Source organism: Anomalospiza imberbis, chromosome 1, assembly GCF_031753505.1.
Source record: "Anomalospiza imberbis isolate Cuckoo-Finch-1a 21T00152 chromosome 1, ASM3175350v1, whole genome shotgun sequence".
NCBI classification, from domain to species: Eukaryota; Metazoa; Chordata; class Aves; order Passeriformes; family Viduidae; genus Anomalospiza; species Anomalospiza imberbis.
In genome coordinates this window covers 4,599,510-4,621,554 of record NC_089681.1, presented here as the reverse complement: position 1 = coordinate 4,621,554, position 22,045 = coordinate 4,599,510, and the positions used below count along the sequence as shown (strand labels likewise).

General features: G+C 42.8%; 1 protein-coding gene across 23 annotated transcripts in view; it reads right to left on the bottom strand.

Moving 5' to 3' along the window:
• Nucleotides 1-712: 712 nt before the first annotated feature.
• PTK2 (protein tyrosine kinase 2) overlaps nucleotides 713-22,045 on the bottom strand; it is a 194,823-nt gene continuing 173,490 nt past the window's right edge. For 12 of the 23 annotated variants that reach the window (XM_068180039.1, XM_068180049.1, XM_068180099.1 and 9 more), the window contains 9 exons: nucleotides 20,238-20,324; nucleotides 18,969-19,106; nucleotides 17,486-17,617; nucleotides 10,657-10,719; nucleotides 7,759-7,798; nucleotides 6,998-7,096; nucleotides 3,366-3,538; nucleotides 2,837-2,917; nucleotides 713-1,976 (listed from right to left, as the gene is read on the bottom strand). In XM_068180039.1, the coding sequence (XP_068036140.1) occupies nucleotides 1,767-1,976; nucleotides 2,837-2,917; nucleotides 3,366-3,538; nucleotides 6,998-7,096; nucleotides 7,759-7,798; nucleotides 10,657-10,719; nucleotides 17,486-17,617; nucleotides 18,969-19,106; nucleotides 20,238-20,324 (1,023 nt within the window). In that variant the 3' untranslated portion in view covers nucleotides 713-1,766. Of the gene's footprint in view, nucleotides 1,977-2,836; nucleotides 2,918-3,365; nucleotides 3,539-6,989; nucleotides 7,097-7,758; nucleotides 7,799-10,656; nucleotides 10,720-17,485; nucleotides 17,618-18,968; nucleotides 19,107-20,237; nucleotides 20,325-22,045 lie in introns of all 23 variants that reach the window. The other 11 variants (XM_068180091.1, XM_068179958.1, XM_068179974.1 and 8 more) reach the window with 1 other exon arrangement.

The window sequence follows — 22,045 nt, the reverse complement described above, 5'->3', positions numbered from 1 at the left end:
TTTGGTGTTTCACAAGAACAGTTAAAGCTCTAAAAGGCACCCACAGCCTCTGGACAGAGGGAGGAATGACATTCCAGTGAGCAGGGGATGTGGTGACAGCCTGGAGCTGCAGGATGGGGTCCTGTTCATCAGAAGGGCTGAGGCTGGGCTGGTGCTGCAGCCTCTGGTTACAGCAGCAGTGCAGCTCCCATGGCACCTGTGCAGGGGCAGCTGGGGCACAGCAGAGCCAGGGGCTTTTCATGGTGGGGAAAAGGCTGCCATTCTCAGGTGAAAGGCTGAGGTTGTGTAAGGTACAGGAGGTATTTACCTGGCCAGAAAACTGGTGTGAAGGGTGGGTGTGGGAGGTGATGTAACACTGCACTGCAAAGGGGCTACTTAAAAGGCATGAATTCCATAAATAACCTTGGAACGGGACTTCTCCAGAGCAGTTGAACAAGGAAAGGGCTGTGTTCCAAGTGGGTATTCCAAAGCATTTGAGGCATTACAGAATTCCAGGTGCAAGAGAAGGGTGTCCCAAAGTTGTGGAGGGGGATTGTTCCACATCTGGACCAAACACTGATGGGACTCTGCACTGTCCCATCTTTTACATTTTTATAACAACTTTATGATAGGATGGTAGGTATTTGTATTATCAACTCATATTTAAAAAGACAGAGGTAGCCAGGGAAGAATTCTTTTGCAGTGCACACACATGAAATAAAAGAGACAAGAGTTTCACTGGTAACACCTTTTTAATAGGTCAAAGTAACTGTACAGTTCATTATATTCTTCCTGAGAATAATTTATATCCCTCAACAGCAAAAAGGGAGTGTGGTTTTTATTTTAACAGAACAGATGGCATAACTGGAAAACCAAGGAAAATCTAATTACACTGCTCTACTGTAACTCCTCCCAGGCAAGATAGACAAAAGGATGGGTTAGTTAACTACAGTGGGTTTAAAATAGTCATCATGGCTTTAATCTGTCTTTATAAATTATATAAAAATGGGGGGACATGAATGGTTACAGATCTCCTCTAAATGCAGCTCTGAATTGCTCTGGTACAAAGCAGCATTTTCACTTCCAAGGAAAACAACATTGCTACAAAAGAACTGGCACGTTATCCTGCTGAAAAAGACAAGTGTTCAGTTGTGTCCTACAGCTAGTTCCAAACAAATGCTTCACACAGTCACGTAAAAGTAAAAGGCAGGAAGATGAAGAGGGCTTTAGTTTGTCTCGAAATGACTGAAGTCTTGAAAATATAGCTTTTTATTCTTTCTCTGTAAATCGTGATTAGCATATTGCGACGTAAGTGTTCTAATAAAAAAAATTCCAGTCTGGATAGTTCATATACTGTGGGCAAGAATTCTCAGCCCTGAGGTTTCCCCGAATTCTTCACTTCACAATATCTTTCTCCCATCTGCTGCTCCAACAGTTTTGGCTCTGAGACCATGACCCAGTGGCAGCTCAATGGTGGCAGCTCAGTGCGAAGCGTGTCCCATGCGATGGAGTGAGCTGTCCTGTGCCCCAGCTCTGAGTGCCCGAGGGCTCCTGTACAAACCACATCTGCTGATAATGCCACCTTCTGAATCCCAGCCCAGCTCGGCTCTACCAGAGAGACTTGGTTAAACTGCTGCAATGAGAGAACCCGAGGGGTCAGGTCTGCTGAAGCCAGAGGCGCTGGAAGGCCAGGACTGCACTGGGTTAATCCTCACTGCTGGTGGAAGGTGAAGGAACATCCTGTCACAAGCAGAATTCTGAGGCTGATGACATTCTTCCCTCAGTGCTTAGTGTGGTCTGGACTGGCTGATTTTCAGTCTGGCTTGATCGATAACATCCAGCAGGTTTTTGGCATCCACAGCCAGGGCGTGAGCAGCCGTCAGCATTTGCTTCTTGTACTCCTGCTGCAGGCTGGTCATGACGTACTGCTGGGCCAGCTTCATCTTGTTGATGAGCTCGGCCAGGTCCGAGTTCAGCAGCTTCTGTGCCATCTCAATCTGCAAGGAGACAACCCCGTCAGCCCTGGGGGGTTTGAAACGCTGCGCTCACAGCAATGCCCCAGAGCCACAGCCCCTGCCTGATTCCTGACTGCAGCTGGGCTGTTTGAGGGTAACACGTGGAGCAGCAGATGGAATTTGGCACCTGCTGAGCCACCCACTGTTAAACAGCACCAAGACCCAAGTAGTGGATTTTAAACCACAACTTGGCATTAACAGCTTGTAATGGGTTTTCAGGCTCTTGTTAACTTTACTCTTTTGACTACTGAAGCAGTTCTAAAGCATAGAAGCAGCTCTAATAAATGAAACAAGAAGGCAGATATAGGTTACTTATAGCCGTGTGTTAGCACACAGCTAAGTCAGCATGAACCTCTGAGATGGCACTGCCAGAACCATTCCATGGCTTTCTCAGTAAAAGCCAAGGTTTTGGAGGAAAACTGTTTCCATTATGAACTTCATTGAAAGCTCTCAGTCACTGCTCATCCAGAACTACAGACAAACTTCCAGCTGTACCAAGCTCTGCTCAATTACCTGTTCAATGACTTAGTGTGCAAGCGAATGACAGGTGACATCTGCACTAAGAACTAACCCTCCGCTGAGTCCCTGCTGTGGAATACTGGGGTTTAGGTCACCTTCCTATGGGTGACACTTATATCCAGTTGAAGAATCCTGACTAATACCAAACCTAAGTTCATGCAGCAATTTTAATTAAATTTATTTAATACAGAATTATAACCCAGGAGTTCAGACTGCTCAGGGAACCAAAAAGGCCAAGAAGGGAGCACCAAAACCTGTCCCAATGGGCTGAGGCTGACTGGGAAGGCAGTGGCTGAGCAGCAGGTAAGCAGCGCTCCACGTACCTCTCTGTGGGTGCTTGCAGGGAGCACGGGGAGGGTCTCATCTACTGTTGCCAGTAAAGTTCTTAGTGCCAAACCAACCTCCTAAGAAAAAAAAGATTAAAGAAATAAACTTCAAAGACTTGGAAGAAATGGATGAGAGAATTTTAGAAGTGCAAAAGGCAGTGGATACATTTAATTGCTCATCTGGATAAGGAGAGTTGGAACATGCCTAAGGCACTTCACAATCCCACCTGCAATTGTGCCTATCACCATCAAAACAAGATGCCAAAGGCTTAATAACAAGTTTTTTCTCATAGAAAGTGAAAATGTGGAGAAGACAGCACACTACTCAGGACCCTGGACAAGCACAGGCAAGCTGGGCATGAAGCACTGCTGTCCACAATACTGGGCATGGAATCAAAGTTCCAGCCTCTGACCACAAGTCACCCACCCTATGAACACAAACAGCTTTTCTACCTCCAGCTTTCCAGAAAATTTCTCCTACACCACTTGAAGACCTCATTCAGGGAAGAAATACAGCCCTTCATACCTTCACCATGGGCACGTACTCCTCGGGCGGGGCCGGCTGGATTTTACTGGACATTTCTATCACCGCCTTCACCAGCCCGGTGACGTTCTCGTAGACTTTGTCATTGGAGCGGTCCAGGTTGGCCGTGGGAGGAGGGCTGATCTCCTGCGGCTGAATCTGCAAGTAGAGAGGGGCTGTTGGACCTCCCGTCCCCAGCAGATGGGGCTCGGCCACTTCCCAGCCGGGAAGGGCTCCGGTTCCCCGAGCTCCCACAGCCCCTGCCCGGCCCCGCTGCTGCCCTGAGCTGGCCGAGCACGCTGGCTCCGGGGATGAAGGAAGTTTCTTTTAGTTATTCTGACTGCACCTGATCTATGAAATGACACTGGACAACTTTTACCAGGGTTTCCCTGAAGAGCTTCCAGTATAACACTCTCAACAGAGAAGGGAATAATTTGAGGCTTGAGAGTACTGAGTACTTAACATGTCTCAGTGGTTCAAGTTCTACTGTGAGGGCAGCAAGTATCAGGTCCCTCATTCCAGAAGTTTTTTTTTTGTGCTCCAAAATAATGTCAGAGCACACAGTAACATACTGATATGTTGAAGAGAGAATTGGAACGAGATCATCCTTGAGATCCCTTCCAAGTGTAACTATTCCACGATTCTACGATGTTTTTCTTTTGTTGGTGAAAATCTACAGCAGGTTAACAAAAATGGTGTCACCAGTACAGGTGGGAAACATGGAATGCTTTTAGACAGTTGATTTCCAAGAGATCAGAAAAAAACTTGTAACTCGTGTGATCTTGACTCAAGTAAAACTTTCAACAAGTCAGATATGTCTGGAGCTAAATCCAAGACCGACTGAAATAAGCCCAGGTCTGAAATGAAAGAAACTTTGCAAACATCCTTTGTAAGGTCCTCAGTATCTCAGAACTGTAAAACTACCAAGCATCCCAGTTTCCTGCAGCTATTCCCTACTACGGGATGCCCAAGCAACAACTCAATGTGAATAGAAAGTTTAAAAATTCCTGATTTCCTCCTGGATCTGAGATGGTTCATGGCACTTCAGCTCCCTACACTGGGTTACTGCTGGCTCTCAGGACTGGTCCCATCTCCAGAAATGTTTCACTGCAAGCCCCTGATCCACTGTCCTGAAGAAACTATGGAATGCTTTGATGAGATTTCCTCTAAGGAAGGAGTGTAGGATTCAGTACACAGTGATTCCATTTAGTAGTATTTCATTAAGTGGATACCAACAGCTATTACAGAGATTCAATCTAGTGCATTGATCAGAAAATACCTTAGGAAAAAGAACACTGTAATTGCCTCAATCAGCAGGGGAAGGCTGTGATTCGAATCAGTTTCAGCAATCAAGAAGTTAAAACAGTCATTTAGCAAAGTCACATGCAAAGACATTTTGGAATAGGGCACGTACACACGCTCACGCACTGCTTACCCTCCATGGCTATGGTTGAGCAGAATGTGGGGGGAGGTTAAAGAAATTTACCAAAAGAAGGGAAAAAAAGAAAAACAATATTAATAAAACTCAGCAGGAAAAAAAAATAAATAAAACCAAACAAACCCAAAACATGTGTAGCAATCAGAGACCAGTTAAAAAGCCTGCAATGAAAACGCATCCTCACCAGAACCGGCAGCCACTCATGTTAGCTCTGGGTCCTGTGTGACAGAACGGCTGCTGTGCACCCCTGTGGGCAGTGGAAGGGTTTGCCATGCACCCCATGCTTCTTCCTGACTAAACACACGGGCAGGAGATCATGCAAAGCTGGACAGGAGCAAGCCAGTCTGGCGAGCAGCAGAGTGGTGAGTGGAGCAGAGGGCCTGGGAAACCTGTCCTGGGAACACTGCTTGTCCTTCTGCACAAACAGGCCAGGACTCAATGCATTTAAGAAAATTTTGTATTCATCTTTCTGAAACTTTTTGTTTAGGTAAGTCATGATGGGAAATACAAGGTCATTTAACTGTGCAGGACTTGTTCACAAGAACTCATCACAGCCATGGCCAGGAACTACCAAGAACTCATTCCAGATGATTCCCAACCCTTAGAACTCCAGACCCAAACCTTTCAAGGCTATGGACATTGTGTTTCTCAGCCCTTGGTTTCTCTTTGTTTATCCCCAATATCAACACCACTACTCTGCAGAATTTTGAGTTTCTTTGTGGAACTGGCTGACTGCCTCACCCAGGAGCTCTCTGGAGCCTGCCCTGAAGGCTCCTGAGGGCAGGCAATTCCAGTCCTCTTCATCTGTGTTCTCCCTGAAAAGGGAGTCTGAAATGAACCCTAGAAGCATCTTCAGTTTAGGACTGCAACCATTAACAACAAAGCTATGCCAAAAAGTAATGGGCTGTTTTCTTCAAGGGGCATAAAACAATCCAATTCCAAGAAAATTTTTGACAGGGAATAACAAAATCAGCCCTTCTTTCCTACTCAAAGAGCTATTTAGTATACAAATCCTGTTCACTTGTCACTACTGACGTCTCTGACTGCTCAGGTTTGTTTGTTGTCAAAAGGATGTATTTCAAAAGCTTTTTTTCATGTTCCAGCATCAGCATTTAGAAAGGAAATTTTAGAGAAGCCAAGTTTAGTAACACATCTGTAACTGCTTTTTGATGTTTTCTGAGGCTTGGCAGCTCATAAAGCACTGGCATCAGTTTATAATAAATAATCCTGCTCAAGTTCACCACTGCTGGCTATTTACACTGATTCTTAAACATTCCAATAATCCCAGAACACGAGCAGGAGTGAGACAGGCTGGCAGTGGCTGAGATCAAGTTGTGCTGAACACACTGCTCTGACGGCAGGTTCTGAATTTTATGTTCAGATGAACTAGGCTTTTTTTGTATTTCCTTAAATCACCTAAAATCCACCACACCATGGATTCCTGTTCTTTACTACAGGCCTGGCAGGGCTGTTTCCTGGAGATTAGAAAGGTGGCAGAGTCCCACAGTCAGGGAGCAGCACACAAAGGGACGATTTTGGGAGTGTCTGACATCCTTAGGAGCAGTTCTGTGGACACCAACTGCAGCAGGGGCAGGACCCTGCAGTAGCATCTCTGCTACAAAACCACTGTCAAGTTTCAGTTTTGGCTTTATTGCTATTTATGGGAAATGAAACAACACATCAGGAAGTATCTCACTCCCAGGTCAGACAGCCCATTTCCCCTCTTCCCTTGTTCCCCAGGGCTGGCAGGGTTTGAGGAGCCCTGGTGCTGCAGCAAGAGCTTTTTGAGCACTGCAGGAGAGGTGTCACCTCTCTGTGACCAAGGACAGGAGACTTTGGTACCATCTGAGTAACTGGGATCCCTGGGCATGCTGCATCCTGCTCAACAGGATGGGTCCATTTGGCACCTCATCATTTCAAACTAGAAATAAGCTCACCTGGGCAGCTCTAGCTGAGGAACACACTAAATCACAGCCAGGGAGAACCTGAGTTCCCTCCCCACTCCCCTAGAGTGCTGCCAGGGCGTGTTTGCCCCATGACATTATTTATTCATGAAGTTTAGTCCCCTTTGCTTTCCATGGTCTCTACTTCAGGAACACCAAACTACCTCAGAGCGGTCATGTTTGGTTTGCTGGGGCTATTTCACGTGGCCCTGGTAATGTTCCATTTGCTGGGGGTGTTTCCCCTACCTTCACACCCTCGTTGTAGCTGTCCACGGGGCTGTTGAGGCTGGCGAGGCTGCCCAGGTGCCCGGGGGCTCCGGGGCGCGGAGGCTTCTTTGGCGGAGCTGCGTGATCTGCCCGACAAAAAAATTTGTGTTTTTAGAGCATAACGTGTCGGATGCACCTGGTACCCTCCTGCTCTGCACTGCACAGGCTGCACCTGCTCTGCTCTGCCAGAGATGGGACATCTTTAGGCGTCCTGCAGTAAATGCACTGTTTGTGGGAGCTGCATTTTATGAGAGCAGGATTGTTTTAGTTAAATATTTGAAACTCCTTTTGTGGGATAACTGCTACTGCTCTGGGCACAGCTACCCCAGCCCTGAGAGGACATCACCCCTGGTACCACAGCTGAGTGCCAGCATGCTGTGTGTCTCTGGGAAACTGGACTTCTTCCCAGCTGCAAATTGTGTGATTCACTTTTGAGACCAAGAAACCCAATTTTAGGTGTCTACTGCTGTTTTACATGTCTGAACTCCACCCTGGGTGAATTCCCACTCTGATTCAGTTTCCTCTAGACATTTCCTGCTTGTTGATCTAAACACATCCTTGGCTTTGCTGACTGCATGTCTGGGGCCTGCATGGGGAACCTGAACACACGCACACAAACATCCATTTGTAGTACCTGGAACTGAATCCACTCTGTATGGAAATACTGCCATGAACTTTTGTTGACTACTGCTGCTACAAGACTTGTAATCAAATACTTAAAATGTCAGTATCGGCATTGACTGCTTACCTGGTTTTCCCACAGGCTGATATATGTGCTGGTTACCAGCCTATAAAATAAACATATAAAGTAGTTATTGCAGTGCTTGCAGCTTTCATCAGCACTATCTCAATCTCAAACAGCAAGAGCAGCTAGCTCTCAGCACATTTCCCACCAGCTGAAAATACATCCCAATTCACCATCATCAGTCTCTCACTACAGGTCTGTTACTTACAGAGCAAAAAGAGAATTTGCATGTATTTTGTACTGCTCACAATAGCCCTGGCCTCCACATTACAGTTCTTCCTTCCTTATTACTCAAAAGTGGTGAGACAGCCACAGGCCTTTTCAGTCTGTGTCCACAGATCCAACTGTAGAGGTCATGGTGGTGAAGGAGAAATGGCAACACAACAAAAAGACTCCAGAACTTCCTGCTGAAGGGCTCTGTAATGGGAACACACTTCGAAGCTGGTTTGCTTTTTGGTTTTGTTGCAAAGCTCTTAGTCAAGACCCATTTGCTCATCCACTTGGAAGAATTTAGTAACAGACTGAAGTGACTTTCCCTGGTAATTGCATTCTTCCATCCTTCATACCAACCTCATCACTGCTGTGAGCAGCCCAAGTGTCAGCACAGTATTAAAGAATATCTCTGTATCAACTGCCCTGGTCCTTAGCGGTAATTTTAACTTCCCAAAATCCAATTGGGAATATCATACAGTGGACACAAAGAGGTCCAGGAAATTCCTGTGTAAGTAACTTCTTGGTGCAGGTATTAAGGAAGCTGACTGGGAAAGGTGATTCCTGGAATTGTTGTTTGTAAACAGAGAGGGATTCATGGGCCAAATGCTGAGCAGTGGCTGCCTCGGTCATGGCCACCACAAAGGAGTTGAGCTTCAAATTGTTGGAGGTAGGAGAAAAAAAATTCCAGCAAAAACTTGGCTATGGAGAGAGTGGACTTTGGGTGCTTTCTAGGAAATAGTGAGGTTCCCTGGGAATCTTTTGAAAGAACTGGAGTCCATGGATGTCAGGTGATTTTTAAGAGCGATTTTAAAGAGCCCAGAGGCAGACAATTCCAGAGTGCTGGAAATCAAGCAAGCAGGGCAGAAAAGGGCCTGGAAGAGCAGGGATCTTCTAGAACTTAGGTGGACAAAGGAAGTGTACAGACTTTGGAAACAGGGACAGGTGGCATCTACAGAGATGCTGCTTGCCACTGCAGGGAGAGAATGTGTGCTGACAAAGCCTGACTGCAGTTTCAGCTGGACAGCACCACAAAAATGGCTTTTTTAAAATGTCAACAACAACAAGAGAACCAGAAATTACATTGAACTGTTGCTCTATAAGGTTGGTCACCTCACAAACAGGGACACAAAGTGGAGACATTCTGTCATATCATTACCTTTGATTTGTGCTGTTAACCTAAATATTTCAAATCTGTTAACTCCAGGGGAAAAGAAGGAGAGGAAGAGAGAGGCAGAAGAATGTTATCCCACTAAAACAATTCTTGCATTTTTACTTCCACAAAATTGTGTATTGAAAGTACAGGTCAAAAGAATGTGATCAGACAGGAACTGCCAAAATGTGGGTGGTAACTTCTCATTTGTACCACTGCCCAGTTTCTCATCCTCCCAGTCAGAAACTCAAATTGACTCACAGCAGCATTAAGCATTTCCCACTGCAAATGAAGTCAGAGTTATGTTCTGAATCTATGGAGAACTACAAGATCAAAATCTGTGACTAGAAATGTAGCTACCATGAATTAGAGTCTCTTTTAAAACCCATTTTGTCCAGGACTAGTTTTTTTTCACACTCTTTCAAATGGGGTGTGGTATTAGACCATCTCATCTGGGTGACAGGACTTCCCCTGGACACAGTTTGGAATCTGTAACCTGTGACATGACCTGAAAATATCCTGGGCATCTCAAAGCATCTTCATGAGCAGCACAAAATGCAGCAACACTTTTCTTGCTCTTATTAAAGATGCAACAACAGCCAAAGTCTAACTGTAACTAAGAATCTTCTCCAACTTCATGGAAAAAAAATCTTAGGAGCTTCCAGACATGAATGTCTCCAGAGACTGTGCTGCACTGTGTCATTGATACACTCATTCATGACGGTCTTGGCAGCAAATGCAGGAAGAATCCCTAAATTCTTAAGAAGTGAAGAAATGATGAAGCCAAAGCAGGAGTTTACAGTCGCATCCCAAACGAAACAGAAGGGTGGATTTAAAATACCCACTACTTTCCTGGGGAGAAACAGTGGATGAAGCACCAGGTTTGTGTCATTAACAGTCCCTAGCCTAATCCCCCTTTTTCAACAGTATGATCCAGAGATTCCAATGGCAATTAAACAATTGAAGAGATGGTTTTAGAACACTCAAGCTGCAGCTGCTGTCTGGGAATAAAGGAATGGCTGTGGGGTTTATTCCAATTGTTTCATAGTGGATCATTTACCCCAAACAGATTTCTGGGTAATACAACAGCAACATTTACATTCCTTGTGGGAAAACTCTTCAGATATTTAAACAACTGCAAAAGTTACTTTAATCCTGCTTCCTGTTGACAGAACTTGCAGAAAACAAATCCCCATTTTTAAATAAAAGGCCCAATTCTACAGCACATGAGCACTTGGAAATTATTGTAACGTATTTGTGGAAACATTTTAATATTTGTTTCAAGAACAGCTTCAAGGGGAAAAAACCAAAAACAACCAACAAACCCCAAATTCCCCAAACTGCTGCATGAACCACTTTGCTGTGGCTGCAGTTCCCACAGAAGCTGAGCCTCTTGGAAAGCTGTATCACCATGTAACAACAGTGGAAACGTTTAGCAAAACCTTTAAATCATCTCCCACCCCCAAGCCAGTGTACAGCATGTTCTACCAGGAAACTGGAGGAAGAGCTGGGGGAGGAAAAGATCCCCCCACACTTACAGGGCCCTGGAGACCTCCGTCCTCCCGGTCAATGCTGCCTCTGGAGTGCCTCATGTCGGGTTTCTGAAACAAAAATCCAACGATTCACTCTGTGCTCTGCTTACCCAGTGATGTGCCCTTGGCTTAGAGGCAGTGTGAAGACAGGAAAATCCTGTTAAAAATGCACACTGACAAATCCAGATGTCATTTCACTCCAATCCCTGCGCCCCCGCTGCCGCCACCGGAGCCTCGCCCGCTCCTCCAGCACCCTCCCTCAGCACAGGAGTCAAAATGCTCTGATAAATATCCAAAGTACCACTGCCCTGACACAACACTGGAAAATCTGCATTTTAGTTTTCTCAAAGGCAGCAAAAGTTGGGTTTTTTCTGAAAAAAAAAAAAAAAAAAAAAAAAAAAGAGCTTGCTTCCCAACAGCAAAATCCCAACCACAGGATGAGAAACGCTGCACATTAATTCCTGCTTCCTGCCCCAGGATGGCTTAAATGTACTTGGCTGCCTCTCCAAGCAAATGGGGCCAATTACTGGAGCTCTCTAAACACTCCATGTGGATACAGCCAGCCAACAAAGCCATCCAGGTGCCCTTTTCTTCCCATACAAGCAACAAACAAATTTATATTTCATGTGTTTTCAGCACAATACAGGAACCTGGGGCTTGGTTGGTTTTTAAAAGCAAAAATAAAACCACACCAATTTTGATTTTTTTTTTCTTTTGACACACAAACGAGTCATTTTTCTCACAGAATATCCTCAGTTGGAAAGGACTCACAAAAACCACTAAGTCCAACTTCTGGCCCTGCACAGGAAAACCCCACTAATTTCCCCAGCAAATCCAGGTATGTTTTATTTCTTCTTCAAGGACAACGTTGATTACATGGAAAGACAAAGGAACAGTGGATGTGGAGCCAAAGTTAACACTGATCTGAAGACACAAGCTCAGCAAAATTACAGTGTGCTTCTTGTGCACAAAGTCTGGCACTTAAAAACAGGATTTATCTGATTCTGTCCTACGAGACTGGATAGGTCTCAATGAGATAATAACTCAAGGGATAAAATGGTCACAGACAAGATAAAAATAATATTTTTTTATTTAGAGAAATGTAGGTGTAACTAAACACAGTGCCACTAAACTGACTGCATGTTCTTACAGGGTTAATTTCAGGAGACAAATACATCCTTTTCTTGTTTTAAAGCTATTTGAGATTCCTTCCTCCTGTAAGAATACTAAAGAATAATTCCAACTCACAAATCCTACTAAATGACCCCAAAAACCAGCAGGGCAGAAGGAACCTGCAAAAACACACTAATATTGATCTTCTGTCATTAAAAATAGTCCAGTTGTGCTGCCAGTCTGTCAGGAGGGCTTACATTTGGGATTTTCATTCAGTCTTCTGCAGACTGAGTGAGGCACAGCCAGAGACAGTCACTGCCCGAAAGAACATGCAGATTAAAAACAGAAAATCCCATCAGACAGGGAAACATTTAACACCCCCGTAAACGTGAAGAACTGAAACAGACACAAGTGGTCTCCTCACGTTTGTCCAGGAATTTGTGACAAATTTCAAGATGAAACCTACCATTGACTCATCTCCAGTTTATTTCCTGAATACAATAAAGGAATTTTTTTCTGATTAAAGTCTCACTTGATATGAGTGTATCTGAAACTTCACTAGACAGGTAAAGTCATGATTCTCATCGTATTCTTCAGCTAAATCACATAGCTATCCTTGTTAAATATCCATATAAAGCAAATGACAAACTACATTTCTATTACACTGATGCTCACAATTTGCCATCATTTCATGTTAATTTCTAGCCAGGGAAGTGCCCAAACTCTTTGGAAATAACCAAAGACTATTTTATCACAGGGGTCTTTAATGCTCTTTGCACTTATAGCAATTTAGTACTCAAAAAATGCACCTTAAACCATAGAATGGTTTGGGCTGGGAGGAACCTTAAAGATCACCTTGTTCCAGGCCCCTGCCATGGGCAGGGACACCTTCTCCTGGACCATCTAGAACACATCCCTCAGACCAGACTCCAAAGGCAACGTAACACTGAGCATTGTAAAAGAGTCAGAAGCACAAAAATGCACACTAGTCCAAGTAACAGGACTTTTTTTCCTAGTAATATAAGCAAAAAGTTAAATTAGCAGACACAAAACCCATCTCCTCTCCTTGTCTTGCTGAAAAGGTCCCTCCTTCCAGCACCCAAAGGCTCCAGTCACAGCAACAATTCCGTTCCCCCGGTCTCCACCAGCAGCCAACGTGCAGCACACTGAGTTCCCTCCAGGACACCCATACATGGACAGCACACAACCCACAGCCCAGGAACTGCTGCACAGAAAAGCTGAAAATGCTCATCAAATATCACAAAAGTGGTCATTATTGACTTGGCCTCCACACAAACAAAGCTGTGAGGGCAGTGGTGCTGCCCTGGCATCTCCAAGAACCTGATCCTAAAGTGCAGATCCCACATGCCGGGGGTGATGGCAAAGCTCAGGGACCCTGAGCAGCTGCACCCCCCTGACCTGCACAGCTACAGCTTAGAAATAAGGAAAAAATCCTTTAGCAGGACAGAAACTTCTTTCAACTTCCACAAGCATTCTCCTCTGCCCCATCAAAACCTGGGTAGTCAGGGACACATGGAACAAAGAAGTGTTCAACTTTTGTGCCCAATGACTGAGAAGAGTTCCAATTATATATTTACTGATTTTAATGCTCTTATAAATTCTAACAACTCCCATTTGACTAAATGATTTTCTGATTTATTCTTCTGTGTAGATGTGGCAATGTCAGAAGGCAAATTATTTTACAGTAAAAGTGATTTTGATGATCAAACTCCCATTGTATTTTAAAATATTATTCAGCAGCAATCCTTCCACTTCTGCAGTTGCAAGAGCTTTGAGCCCCTCATGCTGCCACAACAGCAATGCATTGCTGAATTTTTAATACTGAGATCCTTCAGCTGTTTAATGCAACGTTCTCTAGGTCAACAATCAGCCTCACACCAAACCTGTTCTGTACTTCACACAACATTTCACAGCCCCAAAGAACACCCTGCCACCTTTCCAGTCCCTGTCATGGCCCTGGACCTCCCGAAAACTACAGAGAGAAAGAACTGTATGTGGTTAAAGTCTTGCAGAAAAACGAAGTCCTTCAAAAGTAAATGGATTGTAAAAAAAAATAAATAAGCCTACTATCTGAAATCTTTGGAAATGTCAAGAGGAATTTTCAGACAGGATGTGTATGTTGACAAAGTGGGACATAATCCACTTTATTTCCAGTATTTCTGGTTACTTGCTAATAAAAGAATATGTAAGCCTTGGAGTTCCCAGGACATGCTGAATTGTAATGTCTTGGTGGGATTTTCTCAGGCTTAAGATTAGAATCTTATTTTAGCAACAGTTCACATCAATTAGACTTGAATTGCAGTTCTCAGTGTCAAAATAGGACAACAACCACAACTATGTGGGAATTTCAGAAAAAAAAACAACGAACCCAAGCATGATAAGGAAAATATGTGAGTTATTTCTTCTTAAGCTATCCCAGAAGGGACTATAAATTTCTTTGTACAAAACTGTTCTGTCTGATGAGGAGTTACTAACAGGCATGCACATATATATCTTTATTTATCTGATTAAAAATAATGTACATAACATCAGCACAGCCAGAAAGAAAGTTTCAAAATGGAAACTCCAAATAAAGGAAGGAGCAGGCAATTGAATAGGCCTAAAAGAAGAGATGTGTAAAATGTTCAGAGATAATTTTTGATTGTTTTACATGGTTTGTAGTGCAGCCATTTAATCTTCCACCTGAATGTGCCCTGGACAGAGACTGTGTCCTGTAGTGATCTCTATCAAGCTTTAGGTGCAGTAATGCTTTGTGTCTCCACTTCAGCTTTCTCAGAAATAATTCACCTATTTCTGTCCTTCCTGGAGATGCTCATCTCCACAGAGCGTTTATCAACAGAGCATGAAAATTTAATCATCACAAGTTTTAATCAGTGTCCATTAAAGCTGGCAGACCTGAAGTGCTGCCTCCCCTCCCTGTCAGGGGCTGGGAGGGAGTGTCAGTCCTGGATCCCCCAAAATCAACCCCTTCACCATTCTCCCCTCACTCTCCAATGAATGTATTTGGTACAATTTAAAATCAAACACTTCTTTACTCCTCAGTTTTTACACAACAGATTTATTTTCGTTTGGGAGCTTCCCACGAGGAGAGACCTGTTTGTTTTCTCTTTTTACAGCAGAATTTCCAGAATTCTGGATTCTGCTAATGCTGCAGCTTGAAAACAACATTTTTATCCTTTCAAGTACTAACTAGTCCCACGTTCTCCAAGGACCAGTTTCAGGCAAACTGCTTACACTGATAACAACCTCCCCAGAGACCAGCACATTTCCATTTCAATGCCACTGCACTGAATTCCCCATCTGGGGAGTCCCCTCCAGCAGCATCAGTGCTGTTTATCCCTGTACCAACGTGCTCTGAGTTGTATTTTCTCCCTGCAGAAGCAGCAATAAATTTAAAGTCATGAGCAAGTTGGTGTTCCTCTGGGGAAACAAAAATTGTACTAACAGAAACCCACAGAGGATTTTCCATCTTGTTGCAGTGTCTTACAATAAATCATTTGCAGTTGCTCCCCTGTGAGTCCAACTCTCAGTAGTACAAGTGGGATGTTCTGTAGAGCCTGAGGACTGGGTAAATAGAGCTGTTTTTGGAAGCAGACAGTTTACACTGAGAACACTACACATGGTTACAAAGTTAAATATTATAGTTAAGTAAGTTAAATATTAAAATCTGGCTCTACTCTGTTGTTCTCTGTGCCGAAAAGGAGAAATATTATTTGAAACCTGCCTAAAGCAGGCAGGGGAGGGCCAGATTTCTTCTCCCTAAATCACCTGGAATGAATATAGGGGAGGCCCTTCTTCCCAGAGCAGAAATGTTAATTGTCACTCACTAGAGGACATTGACCAAGGAACATGTGTGTGTAATACCTGGCTTATTTCTATGCTGGACAACATTATATGGCCTTAATGCCTCAATAAATGGCTTCTTTTCACATGTTTGGACTCTCATGTCTGAATTGTGGATATCTTCAGGAGACCTGCAAGGCTTCCAAAAGTGACTCCCCACAATGACTTTTCCACATCTTCACTTCCTCAGGGCTAAACCTAGAAACTCGCCACACTCCTTTTCCAAGAAACACCCACCTATAAACTGAATATTCTCCTGACACACATCCTGCTACGGGCTCAAAGGGACCCTGTGGCTACCAGCAGCTCATTTAGCTCCTAACATGGGGTATACATTTGTAATAGGCATCCAAGGGTGAACCTCAAAGTCTGTACAGTCAAAATGTTTATGTGGAAAGGAAAAATAATTGAAGTCTCTTATGGATTCCAATTCCTCAACAGACTAGGTTCAAGAGAGATGGTGTCTCCTCACAACAAAACTAACACAAAATGGAAACACAGCAAATCTGTCCCAAACAGATGCTATGAGTGTATTACAGATAAAAGAAAAATCAGCAAGTTCCTTCTCAATGTCAATTTGGGGGATGATAAACATCCTACACTACAAATAATCATCATTTATTCTATACAAAAAAATGAGAAAGTTTTCTGCAGAAAGTTCCCACACAACCTACTGCCACCACCTGCAATGTCAATGCCCCATTCCCAGAAAGCTGATCCCACAAAAAGTTCTTTACCATCTTTAAAGTTTTGACTGTCAGTGGGATGAGTCTGACCTCCTGGGCTGTGCAGGTCACAAACAACTGGTGCCACACAAGACTAGAAAAGGTAATGCCTAAATTAGGGAAGAAATTTTCCTTTCCCCTCCCTCTCTTCAGGCCAAGCAATCTGGGCACAGTGGTTTGTTTGCTGTCATCCCAGTGGGAAACTGCAAATTCCCAAGGGGACTTAGAAGGAAACCAGTTTTAACACCCATTAATCAAAAGTCACTTCTTAGCTCAGGCACAACATGGATCTCAGCTAGAACATGTTCTGGACATGGGGGCATCTACCAGTAGCTCCAACACAGGAGACTTCCAAACTGAAACATTCCTTGAAATATGCCTAAGGTCAAGCACAGGACTGTCTGTCACAACCCACACACAGCACTGTAAATTATCCCCTGTCCCGTGAGGCTCAGGCACCCACAGGCTCCTGGTAACATTCTACTCCCACCTTCTACTCCATCTGTAGCCATCATCCTGAAGCAGGAGAAATTTCACACTCAACTTGAATTTTGACAAGTGGGAAGCCAGAGCTGAAGCAAAAAAAACATACACCAGTAGCACTGACAGCATTTCTCTGTGGAATTGCAGAGAAACAGCATCAGAACATCCCATTACCAATGATTTCTTCTTCCTGCTCATGAAGAAGTTTTCCCCTCCTCCCAGAGCTCTCTCTTATATTATTTCTTCCCACTAACATGTGCCATTATTCCTCCAGAGCAAGACTGGGTACAACTCTTAGCACAGTCATGACCCTTAGATGGCTGGTGGTTACATCTTTTTTAGGGGTAGAGTTCTGTGTAAGAACAAACAGGCAGCCTCCAGATGGACACAGAATTATACCCACAACTTCCCCCACACAAACACTCAACTGGATAAAATGAGATTCACCAAAAGCCACAGCTGTTCAAGATACCTGAAATACAGTTCTCACTAGCCAAACACTTATTTTAAAACCTGTTTCCAAACCCACATTTTGGGGGTCCTGTATCCTGCACATTTTCTCATTTCACAGAAGTGACCAGTTTTAACCAGCTGCAATACAAAACCAAAAATCAGAAGGAATTAAGAAGCTCTGTGAAACAAAGGATTACCAGGAATCGTTCTTCTTTTTCCAGCCAGCGCTGATCTTCCTCCATCTCCTGCTGCTGTCGTATCAACCTCTCCTCCATGAGGTGTGTGGGTAGAACCTGGCTCATCCCCCGGATGTCCAAAGTGCCTGAATCCTACAATCCACAGGAAGTTTACTCAGTCTCACAATTTAAAATTCCTATGAACAGGTGCAAGAACTTAGAGATTACAAAAGGAAAGTTTTTTAGAAGTCAATTCTCAGCAGCAGTCAAGCAGTTTCTTCAGCTTCTCCAAAACGGAAGCAGAGCAGTGGAAGAAACTCCTTCCAACCCTAAAGTTTTTATCTGCCTTGCTCTTAGTCACTGCAACCAAAAAAGATTTGAAAGATTGTGTTCTGTTTTTCAGCAACATTGTCACTTCCTGTATTGCACTTCATTTAAGCTAGACAAAAAAAAAAAATAGACTAATCGATTTTGTTTTCTTGGTCTTGAGCAATAATGTAACCATCCAGTTGTTAAAAGCTGAAAGATACATTTTTTTAAATCAAAACAAATATAGCGTTCAGTGTTAGCCAACAGTGGCAAAGCATGTCAGAATAACATTTGTAATGAATTTTTGACCAAATATTTATGGCTGCCCTAAGCTTACAAAGTATGTCACAAAAACATTTTTTAAATGATTTTTTGACCAAATATTTATGCCTGTCTTAAGCTTACAAATACTCCACATACCATACCCCAATGCTGCCTGGAATCATTAGGAAATAATGTATAAATTGTATTTTTAAAAAAGCCAGGGGAAGTTTGGTAACAAAGTTCCCTGTATTTCAGAGACCACTTAAATGTTTATCAGGAACACAGGGAATACAGCTCGTTAGAGAAGAAAAAAAATTTAAGACATAAGCTGCAGAAACCGAATCTTTGTGGAAGGAAAAAATGGAATAAAAATGTGTAGAACAGTGGAGAACAGAAAAAAAAGACAGAAGGTTAAAGGAGGAATTAATTTGATGTTCCTCAGCAGCTCAGTGCAATTATGACAGGCTGGAGAGCACCCAGAAGGAATTCAGCTCAGGAACAGACTTTCAGACCATTTCATTTTCTCTTCTGGGTCAGTCACAAAGAAGCCTCAATCCTTCAGCTGTGCTGGGTATATCCCAAGAGGTTTTTTTTACATGAGTGTTCCCATCTCTGTGAACAGCAGTAAGTTCCAGTAAAGCCTTCTCTTAACAAACAGCAAATATTTGCTATCACTCAGTCAGATAAGTAGTAACAACTTCATCCAGAATTCATGTGAAGTGACACTTCATGCCCAGCCTCACATAGAAGGATTTGTTTAAAAAACAATTCCTGATTCCCAGTCCACTGCAGTGAGGTAATTTTAAAGCACCAGAAAAACTCAGTTTTCCTGTAACAGATCTACCTAAATAATAGAAGTAATACAATTTCTAATAATAAAAAGTGCATTGAACTGTACAGAACACAGTAACAAATGTGTCAGATCTCATACCTCCATGTTTGGTTGCCACACTGATATTTCCTGAGGCCGATGGTTCCAGGAATCTGCTTGATCCAGGAGAGAAGCCTGCCCAGGATAAATGCTGCCTGCCATGGCTGGTATCCCATGAGAACCAGGGTAGCCAGACACCTTTAGGGGGCAAAAACGAACAGAAAAACAGAGATATTAGTAAGACCTGTGCTTCCCCATAATGAAAACATCTCCTCCAAGACAACAAACATGAGAGCACAGAAATGACTCAATTCATGCAATTACTGAGAGAAAGAAGGGGAAGCAACATCAGAAGAAGGAAGCTGAGCCAAAATATAACACCTCTGTTTGAAGTGTTTGAGGATGCCCATCATAAGAGAACTATTTTAGAATAACTGCAACAGTACAAAAATACAACTTTTGAGGGTATTTTATGGTGTCTATCAAACCAGCAGCATCAGAGCATGTTCCAACCTCTGCAGTCAAGGAGATCAAAATCCTCTGAGGGCAAAACTCAATCTATAGCTACATATGTAAGAGCTCATGTTCCAGATAATAGGAGCCTGCAAACATCACCCTACAGAGCCCCATAAAAATGTACCCCCTGCTGTATCTTGCAGGCTTAAGGCTTGAGTGGCAGCATGTAATTAGTGTGCTGAGCTGAGTGGCTTGGGAACTTCTCCACAGGAAAATCCAAGTAGTTTTAATGAGACTGAAGTACTTATTAAATCAATGAAAACCTCCCTCTCTTCATGGAAAAAATCCCCGTGACTGAGACAGCTGTAATATGGCTGTAGCCTTGAACAAACCTAAAATTGCTCAAAGTCCTTTAAAGACAACATTTCCTTCTGAATTTCTTCATCAGTTTTAGGGAGAAAAACAAAACCTGTGAGTATACAACACGGTAGAGCTAAAGGCAGCAGCTATAAGGACACAGAAAATAAAATACCAATGACCCCAAGGAAAGGCCCCCAGTTAATGCCATTTTATAAAGCAAGTGATTTCACAGCTCAGCACAAATGTCAACATGAACACCAAATTCCCTCAATAAATATGGAAATGTCTGATGTGTCTCACTGCAGTTTCAGGAACATGAGCACCACAGATGTGGAAATATTTGCCATCTGGAGTAAACCTACCAGGTTTTTTTACCTATGTAAGAAAACCCTCACTGAACAGAACTGAATTAAAATAAACCATGTAAGAAGTGCATCAATCCCACCAACGGCATCTAGGACAGAGAACCCACATTTGTAAAAAAAAATACATGCATGGTATTAAATGTAATACCTGGTAATGATTTGGCTGTACCATATGCTGTGGGCTTGGATAAAACCCTTCACTGGATCTGGGGCTGGGGTATCCAGGTCTACTGGGCTGTAAAGAAAAAGGAATTTTTAGAATCATTAAACACCCACAACTACACCCAGAAAATTATGTTTCAGTGAGACAAACATTTGCAGGGTTGGCAAATTTCAAAAAAACTCCAAAACAGATTTTCTGTAATGACAAACACTTTTTTTAAAGAAGTAAAATTAAGTTTTCCTTCATTTTTGCTTGGCAATGGATGCAGCTCAATTGTTTGCTTGGTATGTCAATAAATATTCTTGCTCTGTGAATTCTTTGTGTTTATTCAATTGCTTGCACTCAATGACCTGCTCTGTTCTGTTCAACTCTAGAGAGAACATCATCTAAGAACCTAAGTCTTAAATCAAATTTCCAGGTGCAATACAGCCTTGTTTCCAATTTTTGCTGTTAATCTGTTGCTTTTGTGACTGTTCTCAAAAGTAAATTATTTTGCTTCAGTAAGACTAACACAAACCAAATGGATTTATTTGCATGGCTATTTCCATGTGGTATTCTGAGGTATAAAGTTAATTCTGATTATTAACTTCTGTGTAACTAATTACCTCAACATGGAAAGTGCTTTTGATCATTTTCTGAATCTCCAAATGTATAGTTGAGGGCTTATTTCTGAATAAGGAACAGCATTGCTGGGTATTTCAGGAGGAGAAAAATTAAGCAAAGAGGGAAAAAAACCCCAAACTTCATCATTCTGCAAAGGGCCTTCTCAGTCCTTCTGGCTGTTAAAGGCAGCCACATTAATTGGAGACTGCAGAATTTATCACTGCTTGATGAAAAAATTCATTCTCATTCTGGACTAGGCTGTTTTCTGTCTTAGTGTTCCAACAGAAATACCACTGTGAGACACAAGTGACTTCATAGTACGGATTTCATAGTACCATAGTGAGACCTGGTAATTGTTTGAGGATGTGCAGGAGTTTTAAGACCTGCAACAATCTGTAATGCTTACATTGAATCAGCAGAAGAATAAAAAAAATCAGTTGTCACATTAGAAAATTAGATAATAATTAAGGAGACACTTAAAACCTAAAAAGCCCTAACGTCAGAAATACAGTGTATTTCTACAAGGACATAGCAACCCCCTCAAAACAGATTCTCTCCGGTGGAAGAATTAACTGCATTTTTAACACACCTTTGGTCAAGTGTTTCAGTTCATACATCACACACAAAAGTGCTCATTTCAAATTAAGCATTATATTGGTCCAATTTATGCAGTTTATCTCCTTCTGTAACTTGGAGTATTGTCTGTTTAGATAAACACCCAATCCTGCTAATTCATCTCAGATAACTAAACAGGTCGATGGATTGTTTGTTGTTTCTCACTCTGAAATGAAAGCAGCAATTCCACTGCCCTCATTTCCTGATTGCCATCAAGGCATCAAAATGCAGAACTAAGCTCAGAAATCTGATCTATCAGGCAACAACCTGGAAATGGAGAGAAAACCACCACAAAATCCCCAAACACACACAAACCCTCCCTCTTCCCTCAAACCAAAACCAACCAAAACGAAAAAGCTGCCTTTCTCTGAGTGCTGGGGAATGTGTGCAGCACAAGGTGCCACACGAGTACTCCTGGAGTTATCATCAGCTCCAAAACCTGGGAGCTCCAGGAATTCACCACAAGCTATCAGGACACAGACAATACAGTGTTGACTGCACAAAAATTGAATTCTTTAAAATACAGGCTCGAACTTTCAAGTAACAACTTGCAAAAATAATTCTGAGGGGAAGCA